A 16,385-nucleotide genomic window follows, 5' to 3' on the forward strand; every position below is an offset into this window, starting at 1 on the left:
GCACCAGTTGGTACTATCTTCCTCTTTCTCTCACCTTTGGCAACCTTATTGCCTGATCGAAAATGAACCCAAAACCCCATCATTTGGGTATGGGCCGGGTTGTAGACACCCAAACTGGGTTTCTGCAAGAACCTCCGCGATAATAAGGAAGTTAAATAAAAGACGTGTTTTGATTTGAATTTGAACTAATGTTAAGTTGAGTTTATCGTCAGAGTATTTGTCCTTAAAACTTTAATTTAACACAGCTTAACTCATTTTAATTAAGTATGTTAGAAGATTTAAATTTAAATTCAAATGTTTTATCAAATAATTATAATCTGACACTCAACTCAATTTAACTAATTTAACAATTTTTTTTATATAATTAAACACATATCACCTCAATCTCATATAATTTTTATATATAAGTATATCATATTTTCAATTTATATATTTAGAAAAAATATATTTTTTATGTAATATTACAATGCTAGAGACTAATTGAATTTGAGGGTGATAATATTTTATGATTGAAACAAAAAAAAAAAAAAAAGTTGAGCATATTACTTAATAAAAATAAAATTTTGGTTAAAAATTAAAAAGCAAAAAGTTTGACAATATTTCTTTCTGTAATTTACTAAAATATGTATTTTGTGTTAAAAAAGAGAGCAAAGATAAAAAGGAAAGGGGATAAAGAAAGCAACATTTTTAACATATATGCTACTTATATACTCAATTTTAAATTTAAAGTGATATTCGTGTATTAATGTATTATATCGTGTCATATCAATACAAACATATAATATATTAATAAAAGATGTGATCCTAAATATTAAAATTAAATATTTAAATAACATTTTCAGTTTTTTAATGACAGAAGAGATTATTGTTAGTTTCAAAATCCAGATGGCAGTCTCTAAAAATAATGTTAATAAATTAAGTTAGGCTTGGGTCTCTAAAAAATGAAAATGTTATTTTAACACTTAAATTTAATATTTTTATTAATATTCTATGTTAATGTCTTATATATATATATTAATAGGATATATAATATCATTATATATAAAATTTCAATGTAGAAATAACATTTTTGGAAATTAAAGAAATAATATCAAACCTTTCCTGGCTTTCACATGTGAAGGATTATGTGAACACAGAAATTGTTGAAGTTTTCATCATTAACTACTTGTCAATTCATGCACTCCAGCTCGAAAAACAAATGATGAATGAGCACTTCACTTTCGGATTTCAGATCCATAATGATAATAAGAGCTTATCAGAAAGCTGCACTGAAGTATATTTAGACCCGCAGAGCCAATTAATATCACTGTTCACATCAGCTAGTTGAAGTTCCGGCATGTGTATCATCAGTTCTGAAAATGAAATCTACAAATAAGTCATAACTAAAGAATAGGACTGTTGATAGTACGCATAAGTCGTGAAGGGCATCTCCATAGAATCTTAGCCGTGTGTCGTTTACCCAAAAGGCTGGTTATGGGCAGCTTGTGGATCACTACTGCTTGCTTATTGATCCAAGTTCCGACCGTCATGAGCTGGTGTGTGGTGCGTGTGGCTCTCTTAATTATCTTAACACATGAGAGCCGGCAGCTAGCTTTGGCTCTTATCTGCCGTATATGCATTTCAGCACTGATTGGGAAGGTAGGAACCTACAGTGTACGTATCGTACTATCATGATCGAAGAAGACGAGCAATGAAAGAGGACCCAATTAAGTTAAAGCTATGTGTAACGTACGTACGTAATCCCTCCGTGTGTGTGTGTATATATATATATATATACACAATATGTTGTCACGATGCCTATACTACTGTATGTCACTTCCAGGGTTCTTTCAGTTATCAGCATGCGGTGCCTCGATCGACTACGTACGTGTTGGCTAGCTGTTAGTATCTCGTACTCTATTTGGCGTAGCAGAGGGTTGGGAGGTAAATAAGAGAAGTTTTGAGGCAGCCATTGACGGGGACAATCTAGCTAGGGAGGAGTATGGAAGTTTCGCATGCAGCGCAGAGGAGAGGAAGAAACCCATACTCGTTTGCTAACTAACTACAATCCAAACACCACCAGGCAGGCAAGCGCGCGCTCATTATCCAAACGTTCCCCGCTAATGGATGGGTCCAAAATTAAGGTACACAAACACATAACATACGCTATACGGGCAGTAACAGTAGCAGCTAGCAATTGCAAGCAAAGGTTTCATACGTAAGTGAAGGGAAAGGGAAAATCCAAGGAAACAGGACGTGGACACACCAGCTTCTCGAAGAGTATTCTCTTTTGAAAATATTATTGTTAAAATAATATAACATTCCATTTTATAATTATAAAGAACTTTGGACAATGGGAGAAACACGCGTTGAACCTACCAAACAAGACACAGTCACGGCTAGCTATAGCAATAGTGTTTTATGCAATATATATATATATATATATCTAATAGGAATTGTACAAGGAAAATTCATCCTATTAATAAACCTATCATTGCTGAAATGATGTGACAATTACACTTTTCAAAATATAAGCAGTCTCACGTACTCACTTTAATGGGACATTTTAATTTTTTTTTTTTTTTTTTAAGGATGAAGTTCAAATTGTCATTTTATTGTAATAAACAACTTTGGTTAACTTTTCCATTTATGTAACAAAACAAAACTTGAGAGGAAATTAAAATTCCAACTTAATATAAAATGTAAAGCAGAAACATAACTATGTTTTACATAAACCTTATATGACTATACCAACATGTTCTGAGAAGGAAAAAAATCACCAAAATCTCTCATAACTACAAAAATCCTACCATAACCTTGTCAAAAAAATAAAATAAAATCTATAAAGGTATATTTTAATTAAATAGGTATGGCATGAATAAGAAGCTTTATATATACCTGTCTACTAGAGATGCGTATATTAAATTTTATTTTTCTGTTAATATTCCACCCACCTAGTTTGAACTTTTAACGAAGTGAGAGGCCGGAAGTATAGCAGGGACAAGGCCTGGGACTGGGAATGGGTATTAAGCCGGCATGGCATCGGGGAGTTGAGAAGAGTGTCCCCCAGACAGACAAGCTAATTAAGGCCGCATAAGTTAGGGATGAGTCTTGCAGGTTGGCACATGACATGATGTAGTTCTGAACCTGAAGATATCAGTAAGATCAGAGGCCGAAGCGATCAGATTGAATTGGTGGGACCATTAACATGAATCAGGGATCAATATCAACAGACATGATTGTGGGTTCTGTAATATAATTTTTAATATTCCTTGGCGTGACTACAATCCGCTAACCTACCTGTCTCTTCTTGTCCATTTTCATTGCTTTTCCACCTATTTTTGTTCATTTCCCTTCATGATTGATGTAATCCCTACGCCTTGCCCCACACAATAATCTTACTTTTTCATATTTAATGACCCTATTCTTTTAATATAATATTATTTTTTAGTTGCCAATTTAATTATTGTTATTGCTAGAAATGCAATAAATAAAATTTGTATTAAAACAGCTCAAGTTAAATCAAGGTAGTCAAAGGAGTGTTGAAGAATGACTGACCAGTTACTTGTCTTGGTGGAGTTCACTGTTATCCAAAAGAACTCATGCCTTTGCTCATGAGAGTGAGCAGATGTTAGACTAGGAGAACTGGGTCAAAAAGTGAAGCGAAAAAGGGTTGTAATTGTTTAAGAGAAACTCCATTATTTGGGAGAAGGTATTCTGCAAGGCAACAAATGATTAGAAGGCATGCATGGATCTCTCTTGTATGAACCCTTTTATGTTTAAGTCAAATATTTGTATGATACTTAAAAGAAGCAAGAAAAATAAATGTAAAAAATGTCAGTTGAGTTGTCTATGAGAGGTTTGACACATTTCTTCAAGAGAATAAGGGACTTAGGTATGCACATATGTTTGGAAGTCGAAAAAGGTTGAGAAAAAAGTCCTAAAAATGGTGGGTTAAGGGATATTTTTATACCCCTTGAAGTAAATGAGTGGGACATGTGGCACACAAGTATAGGGTACGTAGTGTTATTGTAAGTATTCTTGTTCGGATATCTCAACCACTCGAACTACCTGAACGAAAGTGCCTGCGGAAGGAACTAAGCTAACATGCATACACAAGAATTAAAAACAGCGAAAGCTAAGCTATACACATGCATGCACTACGAGTACTTCGCTAGCACAACGATCACATGAGATAAATAGATATATATAGACTACTGTGCCGACATATACAAGACACGAGGAATAACCTAGCACAGTCAAACGTAATAGAGTAAATCCTACTCAACCATCAGAGTTGACAGGGACTGACGGAGTTACCTGTACATCATACTGACTCTGCCGCTAAAAGTTGACTCCCTTGTCCATGACCTACGCTGCCATTCCTTGGAATGATGGAAAGTAAAGTGAGTCGAGAAACTCAGCAAACAATAAAGGAAGGCTGAATATATCCAATAGACTTTCCCCATAACACTAACCCCCAAGCACACACAAGTCATGAGACGCCCAACACAATATAAAAGCGTAAATAAAAGCACATACCAGTCCTTAGGGCCCACACAAGACACACGGCTCCCAAGTCCCATATCAACTTGTCGCTGCCCTGAAAGGCAACATATATCTCCACAAACCTGCGCGCGCTGTCCCGGGTCGAGGCTCCCGTCACCTGAATGCTCGCGTCGGTCCTCCCGATACCCAAGCCTCTGAATAACTGAGCTATAGGCTCCCTTGGAACAATCCTCCCGTCCGAGACCAGAGTACAACCAGTAACCATGCAATGCACATAAAATGCAATGGCGTAATGAGTATCAACGTGATACACTAGTGCCCATACATCCAAGCATCAGGCCATGCTCCGCCCACATAGTAAACCATTTGCAATGCATATGCCCGTGCCAGATGCAAACTAACCAAGCTAGTATGTCCGTGATCAAGCATACTCAATAAATGAACACCCCAACATGCATCTCGTACCCATGTGCATATCAAACCATGAACGATAATACAATATATCAAATCATGTAATAAATCACATACTAGTAGAGCTAATCAACAGTGTCCGGCACTGGTCAACGATTAGTGACTAGGAGTGTCCGCCCGACGGTCTATATCAGAACCGAACGATAGTCTACCCCAATGTCACCAGATAGCCGACCATTATCCCACTGCTCGATAGCCCTAATCAAACCATAAATAAACCCGAGAAATCCATAAATAAACCCGTACCTCTAAGAATCTAGTTCCCAAGTTGGATTCAACATTATTCCAAAATGAGTGGGAGAGGTACAAACCCTCGTAGGTTTACAACAAATAAAATTTTATAAGTCTCGGATTTAATTTAAATTAAAATAAATAGATAATAACTCAATAAATAATGTTAGGCGTCAAATTAGAGTAAGAGAGGGGATAAAATACGAGAAACCACGGAGTTTCTCATGAGAATTAAAGAACATGAGGAGAGGGTTAGGAACTTGCCTTTACACGGTCGTTTCTTGTCTTTCTTGCACTCCTGCTGCGAAGTAAAACATTTCCTAACAATTAATAAAATCATAGTTTTAATTAAATAAATCTACCGTGTAATATAAATAATTTAATCGCTACTACAACAAATTTTGGATTAAAAGACATTTAAAAATATCTTAATAGATAGTTTATTGGGGCATTTTAACTATTAGGGCACTAATAATAATGCAGCGTGTAATTGTGCCCCAAAAACGTATTGAGACATTTACAAATGTCTCAAAAATAACTATAAATTTAAGTTTGTTGCGACACTTAAAAATGCCTCAAAAATCACTATAAATTTATTTTTCATATCCCCACAAGGCCTTCTCTTATCTCCCTCAGGTCAAACCCTGAACCTTTCATTTTTCTTGCACACGCGTGACCACCTAATCTACACATCATCTTATTAATATATGTGCCTATGTTTATTTTATAGTATATCTAAGTTTCATTAGAATTATTCTATTGGGGCACTTAAGATTTGTCTATTAGGGTACTTCATCAGAGTGTCTTGTTAGAATTATTTTAATGGGGCATTTCAAAAATTCTGCCCTATTAGATTTATCTATTAAGACACTTATATTTGTCTATTAGGGTATTTCATTGCCGTGCCTCATTAGAATTGTTTTATTTGGGCACTTCTTTAAATTGTACCTTAAAATGGTATTTTATAGGGCGCTTAATTATTGTGCCTCATTAAAGTTATTGTATTAGGACACTTTTTAAGATTGTGCCTTAAAATGATATTTTAGACGATACTTTCTAAAAAATACCCTAAAAAAATGCCTCAATAAATCATTTTTGTTGTAGTGCGCATAAAATTCTTAACATATATATAATGTTTCTAATAATTTGTACCCACATAGGCACATCGCAAATAGAACCCCAACGAGTCTTATATCAATTCACAAGAAAATTTATAAGGCATATAGAATTTTGAAATATAAAATGATGAAATAATATTTAAAACTTAAGAATTAAGATAGAAAATATTTTTAAAAGAAAAAAAACTAATTTGTATATATGTATTATTTTGATATTTATATATGTATATATTATATGTATTATTTTTAAAAAATTATTTAAAAAAAAATAGGCCAGGCCCGCTAGGCCCTGTGGGCTAAGGGCCCGGCCCGGCCCTCTAGCCCACGAGCTAGCCCGACTCGACCCCTTTGTAAGGGGGCCGTGGGCCGGGTCGGGCCCTATCCATGGCAAAAGGGGCTGGGCCCGGCCCTTTTAATAAAAGGGCCGGCCCGACCCGTTTAAAAAACCCATGGGCCGACTTGGGCCGGGCCAGGCCGGCCCTTTTGATATCTCTACCGCGAGCTCTACTATCGCTTGCACGCACGTGACCAACTGGGCTGGCCACTTCCTTCACTCATTATACGCAGCCCATTAAATTTAAAATGAACCATGGCCACTTTCGCATTTTACATTTTATCACCCATAGTTTCCATTAATTACTCACACACCCAAACTTCCATTTTCAAGAAATTGCGTTTAAGCCCCAAAACTTTCAGAAATCCCCTAATTCAATTTATTTTATTATTTTCCTAAATACTCCCTAATAAATAATTATTTTTTTAACAATAAACACTCAATAATCATAAAAAATACAAATTAAATCAATATTTCTTTATTACCATAAATACCCCCAAGTAATTTAATTAACTGCCTAAATTTTCTATTTTCTCAAAATATCATAAATTATTATTTTTTCTTAAATCTCCAGATACCCAATAACGATCTCAATATTAATATTTATAATTATTATTTATTTTTAATTTTTGAGATGTTACAGTTATCTCGAATTAAGCATTGAATAAATCTAGTGAGAAACCACCTCGAAAAGAATGGTCTTCCAGGAGAATGAGAGCCTTTGTCAGATAAGCTGAATTGTGTATGAGCAATGCAGGGTATTGTTGGGCCTGTTTGTTGCAGTTTAAAAACTATAATTTTTAGCTTATAGTTTCAAAAAAGTGGGTATATAGTATTTATTTTAACTTTTAGAATTATAGCTTACAACTTCTACTAGCTTTTAGAAGGGGTAAAAGCTGACTTTTTCAAAGTTGGGGTACCCCAACTTTTACAACTTCTGATTAAACAGTTATATTTTTTTTTGACAATTTTACCCCTATTTTTAACAAATTATTACTCTTCTGTCTACACAATCAAGGGTCTCTCTTCTCCACCGCTATCTCTATTTTCAAATCTCTTCTTCTCACTCGCCATCTCCTTTTCTCTCTATACACTAATTAATTTTTTTTATAACACTTGAAACTTATACATATATACTAACTAATTTTTAAATTATCATTCTATAACTATTAAGGGTATTATGGACAATTATACAAAAATAAGTTATTTTACAGTTTATGATATCAAATACCACAACCGTTTAACAACTGTTTAACTACAACTTCTGAGAAGTTGTAACAAATAAGTTCACAATTTATTCTAAATTTTAAAAATTATAATCTAAACAATTAAAAATTATAATTTCTTTAGTTAATATGCAACAAACGAATTTGTTATCCGCGAGAGAGAGAGAGAGAGAGTGTCCCTCGTTTTCCTTATGAGAGTAGCTCGATTGGGTGTGCAGTGTTCATAATGATTGCTAATGTGAAAGACATGTTTCGAAGGGTTTGATTGTCCAAGTGTACCATCTAAGAAGACTTCCTCCTTAGGTTCCCTTGGAATAATACACTTTTTTCGAGAGAACTTCATATTTCCTCGAGGAATATGCTACGATAATTATAAATATCTAATTATTTAATAGTAGGACGGTATAGTGACTTTTTTTAATAATTAAGGTTTAAATCTTTCAAATTTATTGATAATTTTTTTTGTGTTTATTTAATATATATGTAATTTGTGAATTCGTTCGTTTATTTTATTTCCACCAAGCTTTATATGAAGATTATATATTATGATATTTTTTAATTTAAAGTACAATTAATTATTCACCAACCATACATATTGAGTGCTAATTTAGTTCGAACTAGACTGGGTTAGGATTTTTAAAATTTTTGGACCTAAAATTGAATCGGGCCAGACCGGTTCGAAATTCTGTTTTCAATATAAAATTTAAAAAATACATATATAATATAAAATTTTAAAATTATATATATTATTAATAATTAATAATACTATACTAATTACTGGTTCAAGACCTGTTTAAACCAAAAATATATCAAAACTTACAAGTAAAGTGAGATTTACCTGATCCAAGATTGAGATTTAGACATATGCATATCCCTAATTTTTGGGGTTTTAAGGAGGCAAGGGGACAAAATGGTGGAGCCCGGTAGAGACTTTTGGAATTGAGGCTGAGGTGGGTAAATGTCCAGTAGAGTTGTAGACAGTTGATGCAAAATTGCCCTAAAATTATTGAGAAAGAAGAAGGGAAGGCGTTATTCATCACGTAAAGGAGAAAGTGAAGTCATTTTCATGTCTGGGGTATGCCTAATACCAATTGTGTCGTACGTTCCTTACGATTTTGGAAGAGCGTAAACAATTACGCGCGAAAACGACGGCGACCTTCGCAATGAACCATCGGCGACGGGACTAGTCTCATTCAATCTCATCTATCTACTTCACATCCAACAGACAAACCGAGAGAGACTCATGCCCCCAACCTTCATAGGGAATTCTAATCACTGTTCATAGCTCAGCATAAGGAAGAAAGAATTATTAAGCATCAAAAGACGACGCTGCTGCTGCTGGCAATAATTGAGTGCAGACAATGACGATGAACTTTGTCATCAAGCGCTTTGAGTATTTTAAGGGGGCTTTTGTTTGGAAGCATGCAACTTGCATGGGATAGAGAGAAAATAAATTTTAGGTAATTGAATTGTTTAAAAATTATTAATTTAATTAATTTAATTTTTTACCTAAAAATTACTATATTTTTTTTAGTTTTTGATGTTTAATTATCATTATTTTTCATAAAAATTGTTCATTTTATCATATAAAGTGTACCTTTTTGTACTTGAATTTTATTTTTATTTATTTATTATATTTTATATTAATATAATATATATTAATAAATTATACATAATTATTTTATCATTATAATATATATATTGATAGATAAAATTTTATCATTATATATTTTCAAAATATGATTTATAAATTTAAAAAGAATGACATCGCTTTCCAATCCCTGGAAAATAACCATTTTTTTATGAAAAATGCGGCCGCACCCTAAATTCTTCTTTTTTCACTAAGAACCATTATAATTAATAAGGCTGAGATTAGCCAGTTTAATGCCAATTAATACGATCGTTAATTAAACTGCAAAACTGGTATGCAGTAAGCAAATCAAATCAAATCAGATCAGATCAGATCGAGAAGCGAATTTCAGTCATTCCTTCCAATCGAATTAGAGGCTCGAAGCGTGTAATTATAATACGCGACGTACCTGATGGAATCTCTAAACAAACTCCGACTGAAGCTAATTCCAGTCCCTACTCCGATGCGTAGAAGCGCACAGTGAGAAATAAAGCTAGGGTTCTTGGATTCCTTCCGCGAGGGTCCCGTCGGCGTCCCCTTCGATCGAATGACACTGCGGATTTGATTGGATTCTCCACCTTTTCTTTAATTTTGTCCGTATGCATCATCGGGGCGTAGGTTTTCAGCTTCTTCTTCAATCCAAAGATAAGAAGAGATCACATCAGCGCAAACGAGCAGTGATCAACTGATATAGTCGGTTTATGTGAATCAATGATGGGAGGCAAGTTGTTGCTGGCCTTGCCTTTTTCTATTGTCTTCTCGACCTGGACCACCATTCCCCTCCTGGCTCCATCCTGTTAACAGCTGAAGCCCACGTTAAGATACCTCTTTCTTAGTTCCAAGTCAATGATGCCATGGTATCTTAATTACATTGATAATAAAATATTTTATGCAACGGTTTATTGTTACAATTCAATAATAAAGTGTCACATCCTTAGATTTTTGAATACATAATCATGATTGTCAAAATAAAATAATATATTTATAACTATGCGATAATATTTATCTTGAATGTTTAGTCTCTAAAAGACCTATAAAACAAAAGATAGTCGTGGACGTTAAGTGTTTCTCGCATAAATCTTCTCATTCTTAAGTTAATATCAGTCGAAAAATAAAAATATATTTAAGTAATTTGTCTAAAAATTCTTATATACTTTATTCATATATATCACTTCCTATTTATAAAGTTTGAATACCGATAAATGAAAGAACATTCATCTTTTTCAAGATTATTTATTTTGAATTTTCAAGTAAAAATTTAAAAGTGAGTTAACACATTCTTTGTAATTTATAATCTGAATAATCCCTCGAATACTATATCTCTAAAACCCTCAAAGGTCTTCTAAGGGTATTTAGGAGAAGTCTTTGTAAGAGTCTCCTAGGGGTTTTTCTATTGAAAATATTTCTTTATCTTCGCTTTTTAGATTTCTTCATCTTCAGTCTTATTTTAGACTTTGGAATCATTTTTTTGAGCACATCAATAATAATGAATAAAGATAAATATTATTTTTAATTTATCTAAAGCCTTAACTCTAAATGAAGTTTAACAATAACATAACATTACTAAGCGAGTTGATAAAATTGTGATTTATAAATGAATCTGAAAAAATACAAAAAAAAATCGACATTTATTTGTTTACTTGACAAAAATAATAAAATTTGTGATTACAACTTTGAATGGGCCTTGCGCTTTCCCGGAATTGGGCTTTGGCCCAGACACAGCTGACACAATTGCCCTTGGGCCTGCCTTCTCACGGCCTCAGACGGATTGATGAATAACGGAAAAATCGCTCAAATTGGTGAGCTGAAAAGGTGCCAATGTGCTACCAAACACAAATTCAGCTCAAGGGAGGTAAATTTTCGTTTAGGTTTAGGTGAGAAAATGGCCATTCCAGCATTACATGCCACTTTCTTCAACTGTTCCCCCCCCAAAAAAATGAAAAAAATAAATTTTCTAGATAACTTAGCGAGTTAAAAACTTTCACACTTTATATAGAATGTGAATAGTTGTTTATGTGTGTTATTGAAGTTTAATAACAAAATAATTAATAATATTATCATCGATGGCCCATTGAGATTTATCTACAGTGACTTAAATGGGTTTTTATTTGTAACATAAATAATAAAGTATCAAATTAATTCATAAATCTAATTTTATATTAATTTATATAAAATATACTTTTAAACTATCCCTTTTTACAATCACATTATTTTACAAGTCACCACCACTTGACCTATTTCCAAAATTAGAATTGACCTCCAAAATTAGATTAGTCAGCCCTACAAATTATTAGCCTCAAAGCACACTTTACCGTTGGTCTTTCGGAGATACACATAAACATCAAATCAAGAACGAAGAAAGAATGAAGGAAATAAAAAAATTCTAATATTTTTTCTAAAGTAGTCGAGGATAGCTATATTAAATAAATAAGTGTGATGCTTTTATATGATGTCATAATTTTTTTAATAAAAAAATTGATTTATTTATCTCTCTTAAATTCATTTGCTTGTTATTCCCATCAACTTATGAATGAAATCTAAGAATATATATTCTCTGTTGTGGTATGGGAAAACTTTTTTTCTCTAGGCTTATTAATTAACAATATATTTACATTTACATATATTCCCTATCTTCTTATGGGAGAACTTCTTAACAAGAAATAAGTAATTAATTAATTGCTAGAGATTCAGATCCGATACTCCCACTTGCCCACGACATCGGAGTCGGCTGGATCTGTTACAAGTAATAAATAATAAACCGAAGTTGAACGGTTCACGACTTCAAGCTCGATCGTTTGATCGAGAAAGCGAGAGAGAGAGAGAGAGAGAGAGAGGAGAGTTCCAGGAGATTTCGCCCCCTTTCCTCATGCTCTCTCTTTCTTCTCGCTCACCAACTCCGTCTGGAATGTCTCCGCGAACAATCGGTAAAGATCGCCGCTTGGTACTCTTTATACTGTTTCTATTAAAAATTCTTGTGATCGGTTGCCAGTTACAAGCGTTGAGTTTGCGTTATCTCGATTGCTATTTCCGATTGTGATTGAATTGTGCCCTAGAACCAAGTTTTGGGGTTTCATTTTTAAAAGTTACTGGCTGTTTGTTCTGCGTGGGAGTCGGGGTTTTACGTCTGAACTTATAATTGTTTCTCAACTCGTTGCTGTTGGCTGTTTTATTAGATTCCATTGATTGCGACTCGTTTAACCTGAATTTATCTCCATTCCCTAAATTGGTTGCTTTCTTATATTTTGAAAAAATTGGTGAATGAAAGAGACCGTGGAAATAAGGCGGTCTCCTGTGCAAAGTTGCTTTCGGCAGTTTGTAGGTTGGTAGAAATGACTGCATCATGTATCAGGCCTGGCTCTGTTAAATTTCTAGCCTGCCACCAGAAAACATTAATGCTGGCTTTCCTTAGTTGAGCTTGTTCTAGCTTAATTGCTATATAAAACAGAGCTTTGAGCTTGGTTGCAAACTTGTTATAGGACTTGGTTTATCTGCTCTTTGTAACGTGACCATAGTCACTAACATGAGTGTAATGTTTCTCTGTGAAGTTGTTGTGGCATACATAAGGGGAACTTGTTGCTCTATTGCATCCTTGTTTTTGAATTAGGAACACCACAGGAAGGTAACTAGTGTTTTTTTCCTGTACATAACATGGTATAGTTTGACTTAATAGATTTATGGTACTAAATTGTAGCTCAAGCATTGCACACACTTTTGAAAAGAATCAAATCTGTTTGATTCTTAGGCAAGTTTATAACTTGTACTTAAGTTGGGTCATTTAAGGATTTTACAGCTTCACCCCCCCCCCCCCCCCCCCCTTTTTGGGAGTCAAAATGATCAAACCAGTTTGTCATGCCAAAATTGGAGTCATTGATCAATGACTTTGATGCTCATATTGAGACGCGCTTGGTATTGAAGCCAGATGCCAGACAAACTGTCAAACCACCTGATTAACTACGTGAGATGAACGCAGGCATGAAATTTTGTTCATTTCATTCTTTTGTCTCCGTGCTTTTCAGAAATGGGTACATAGGGATAGCAAGTTCCAGACTATTTTAGTGGTGCAACATGACACAAAAAGATGCTTCAAGATATATGTTTATCTGGAATAGATTCCTTACACCGAAACGACAAAATAGTTAGTTAGCTGAAACCAGTTTATTCAGGCTGAATGTCGTTATGATGCTATGTTCCCCTCCGTTATTCCTTTATGATACTATATATAAACCTATTGTTTAATTTCATAGTGCGAGAATGTCTTAAAAAAGTAGTATAGTAACTAACTGGACTGATTGGCTGGACTGCAAACCAGTTGCCATACTGGTTTGGTTCATGAAAAAGACCAGATGTGCTTGTAAATTGGTCAAGACTGACTGGTTTTCTGTGAATTGGTCAAATTAGTAATACCAAATAAATCGGCTAGCTTCTATTTTTATTCAAAAGTACTAAATAAACCACAAATTTTAAAGAATTATTTTGTTTAATAGAATAAATTAGTCTTTTTCAAGAAAAAATAAAAAAGAAGAACAAACAAAAAATGAATAATGAAGATTGAAAGTCAAAACAGCCAGGAAGACAAAATGTCATCTCCAATTCTCAATCGAGCCAGACAGCCTTGTTGAAGCCACTCTCTCACATATTTGAAGGCCTTAGAAGGAATCAATGGGAGCGGTGATTCAAAAACCTTGAATGAATGAATTAATTTTTTGTGGTTTTTAATTAGTTTTGTAATGATGAAATTTGAATCTGTAATTAGTGATTCATGCTTTTATGTTATTTTAATTGGTGTTTATACAACCTAAAGGTCCTAAACAGTGTCGAACAGTGGCATTATTAATTTATTATTTTTCATATATGCATGCTTGAACCAGTGGTTTGACTAATGAACAACTGGTCAAGACAGTACATTAACCAATTCAATGACTGGTGCGGTTTTTAATAAATATGCTTAAAAGATTTCACATTATCTACCCAAAGTCTTGGTCACCTTTCCACAGTTTTGGCCATTGCTATGTATCTTAAGCCTCTCTAGCCTAATTGATGTTTTTCCTCTGGCCTTCTTTGGCATTTGGACCCTTTCGGACATAGTCATGCTCAGCTCAAATCCTATGGGAGACAAATATTGTCATATACAAGTCTTGTCAACTATTATGAAACATATTTCTGGTGTCCACGTTAATTGATCCATCAGTACAATGTCTTATTTTAGAGAAAATAAAATGAACAAAATCTACTGTTTTGTGTTTGACATCTTTTCTTATGAATGCTTAAATCCTTTGAGGTTGGCTTTGCAGGAGTACTATTGCCAACAGCACAAGGAGGAGCTTGGCTGGATGCTTGACGGCAACAATTGCTTTCTGAGTGGCTGTGTTTCTTGAAAGAGAACGAGTCACCTTTTTGTAGTAATTTGCACTATACTATCATAATGTGGAGCTTTGCATCCAATTGTATAGCTGGCAGCATCGGATTCAAGAATGAGCCAAGAAAATTGTCTGAAGCTGCTCTGGAGAGCTCGGATGACGAAGTTTCTTCAGATTCTAGCAGGGATGAAGGACTAGAATGCCCAATATGCTGGGAGTCTTTCAACATAGTTGAAAATGTGCCCTATGTTTTATGGTGTGGTCATACTCTCTGCAAAAATTGCATTTTGGGGCTTCAGTGGGCTGTTGTCAAATTTCCTACTTTACCAATTCAACTTCCGCTTTTTGTTTCCTGCCCCTGGTGCAATTTCTTATCCCCCCGTCTGGTTTACAAGGGAGATCTAAGGTTCCCTCGCAAGAACTACTTCCTGCTCTGGATGGTTGAGAGCTTGAATGGTGACCGGATGCAGTCTCATTCTGGTCTCTGCAAGGATCATCTTCCAATGTGGCCGTCTAACAAGAAGTTAGCACCAGGGAGTCAAGTAAACCAGGCGGCTGGCAGGAGGGGACAATACATTCACAATTCAGAATCATCAGGGTTAAACCGTGACCGCCACCCAGTTAATAATCACCCAACTGTGGAGAGACTGCAATCTTCCCTCAGAAAGTCGCTGGTTTTCTTTGTTCATTTGACAGCAAAGTTCCCTCTGGTTTTCATCTTTCTTCTGATTGTGCTGTATGCAGTACCTGCCAGTGCAGCCATATTAGCCGTGTACATACTTATCACTCTTCTATTTGCTCTTCCATCCTTTCTCATTCTGTACTTTGCGTATCCGAGTTTGGACTGGCTGGTTAGGGAAATCATCACTTGAGATGTCATTCTCTTTGTTGTCCCAGGTACGGTAAGTATGCCCCAAACCAAATAGTAGCTCATCTGAATCTACATTTGTGGTGTAATTTGACGAGTTCCACCTTGTTTCAAACATGCCCCAGGATCCTATTTAAGTATGCTAAACCTGCAAATCCTTTTAAACGTTCGGGTTACTTGGGATCCGCAGAGGGTATGGTGGTTGTGGTGATGGTTGCTGCTTTCATGAATACTGCAAGCGTGCCCGCTTTCTGTAAATGATGTCGTTTAAAAATTGAAGTTCCTGAGTAGTTGAATTCTGGCAAGAAGTTCATTTTGTTGTTTGTACAAATACTTGTTGGTGCTTATGGATGTAGTATGCTGTTTATGGAAAGTTTATTTTGTTCATTTTGAGAGTAGTATGTGCATGGTATGCAGTTCTTTTGCTTAGTGGAGGTTACACCACCAAAGACGGGATTCATGTTTGGAACCTCTAAAATATTTTCTTTTCTTTTCTTTTTTTGGGGTGGGAGGAAGCTCAAAGATATGTTCACATGTTTTTTTCAAAAAAAATTCTCTTGACCTTGTGTGCTCTACCTAATGGGGTCAATGCTTGTAAATTTTGAAGACGAATGTATCACGATGAAGTTTCATGGAAGAGTCTTAAATTGTACAAAGGTGGT

General features: G+C 34.7%; 2 protein-coding genes and 1 long non-coding RNA gene across 9 annotated transcripts in view; 2 read left to right on the top strand and 1 right to left on the bottom strand.

Moving 5' to 3' along the window:
- Nucleotides 1-1,106: 1,106 nt before the first annotated feature.
- Nucleotides 1,107-16,385, bottom strand: part of LOC127804142 (uncharacterized) — a 38,006-nt gene continuing 22,727 nt past the window's right edge. Inside the window, exons 1-6 of one of the 4 annotated variants that reach the window (XR_008023660.1) lie at nt 9,908-10,324; nt 4,522-5,510; nt 4,300-4,364; nt 3,538-3,696; nt 1,460-3,126; nt 1,107-1,352 (exon numbers count right to left, since the gene is read on the bottom strand). This is a non-coding gene — a long non-coding RNA (uncharacterized LOC127804142). Of the gene's footprint in view, nt 3,127-3,537; nt 3,697-4,299; nt 4,365-4,521; nt 5,511-9,907; nt 10,325-16,385 lie in introns of those variants that run through there. The other 3 variants (XR_008023659.1, XR_008023657.1, XR_008023658.1) reach the window with 3 other exon arrangements.
- On the top strand, nt 12,272-16,110 carry LOC127804139 (uncharacterized). 2 transcript variants are annotated; one of them, XM_052340918.1, is made up of 3 exons: nt 12,272-12,422; nt 14,790-15,757; nt 15,849-16,110. In XM_052340918.1, exon 2 carries the CDS (start codon nt 14,921-14,923, stop codon nt 15,725-15,727), a length of 807 nt encoding a protein of 268 aa, XP_052196878.1. In that variant the 5' UTR covers nt 12,272-12,422; nt 14,790-14,920; the 3' UTR covers nt 15,728-15,757; nt 15,849-16,110. The 2 variants fall into 2 exon arrangements, with proteins under 2 accessions (XP_052196878.1, XP_052196877.1); XM_052340917.1 differs by having other exon boundaries at nt 14,790-16,110.
- Nucleotides 12,273-16,385, top strand: part of LOC127804140 (uncharacterized) — a 32,719-nt gene continuing 28,606 nt past the window's right edge. For all 3 annotated transcript variants that reach the window (XM_052340919.1, XM_052340923.1, XM_052340924.1), the window contains exon 1: nt 12,273-12,422. The gene's annotated coding sequence lies outside the window, so the exon portion shown is untranslated. The remainder of the gene's footprint in view (nt 12,423-16,385) is intronic.

Source organism: Diospyros lotus, chromosome 6 (genome assembly GCF_014633365.1).
Source record: "Diospyros lotus cultivar Yz01 chromosome 6, ASM1463336v1, whole genome shotgun sequence".
Classification (NCBI taxonomy): Eukaryota; Viridiplantae; Streptophyta; class Magnoliopsida; order Ericales; family Ebenaceae; genus Diospyros; species Diospyros lotus.

Coding starts and splice junctions, on each gene's coding strand:
- LOC127804139 (XM_052340917.1), top strand. CDS start 14,921: ATGTGGAGCTTTGCATCCAATTGTATAGCTGGCAGCATCGGATTCAAG.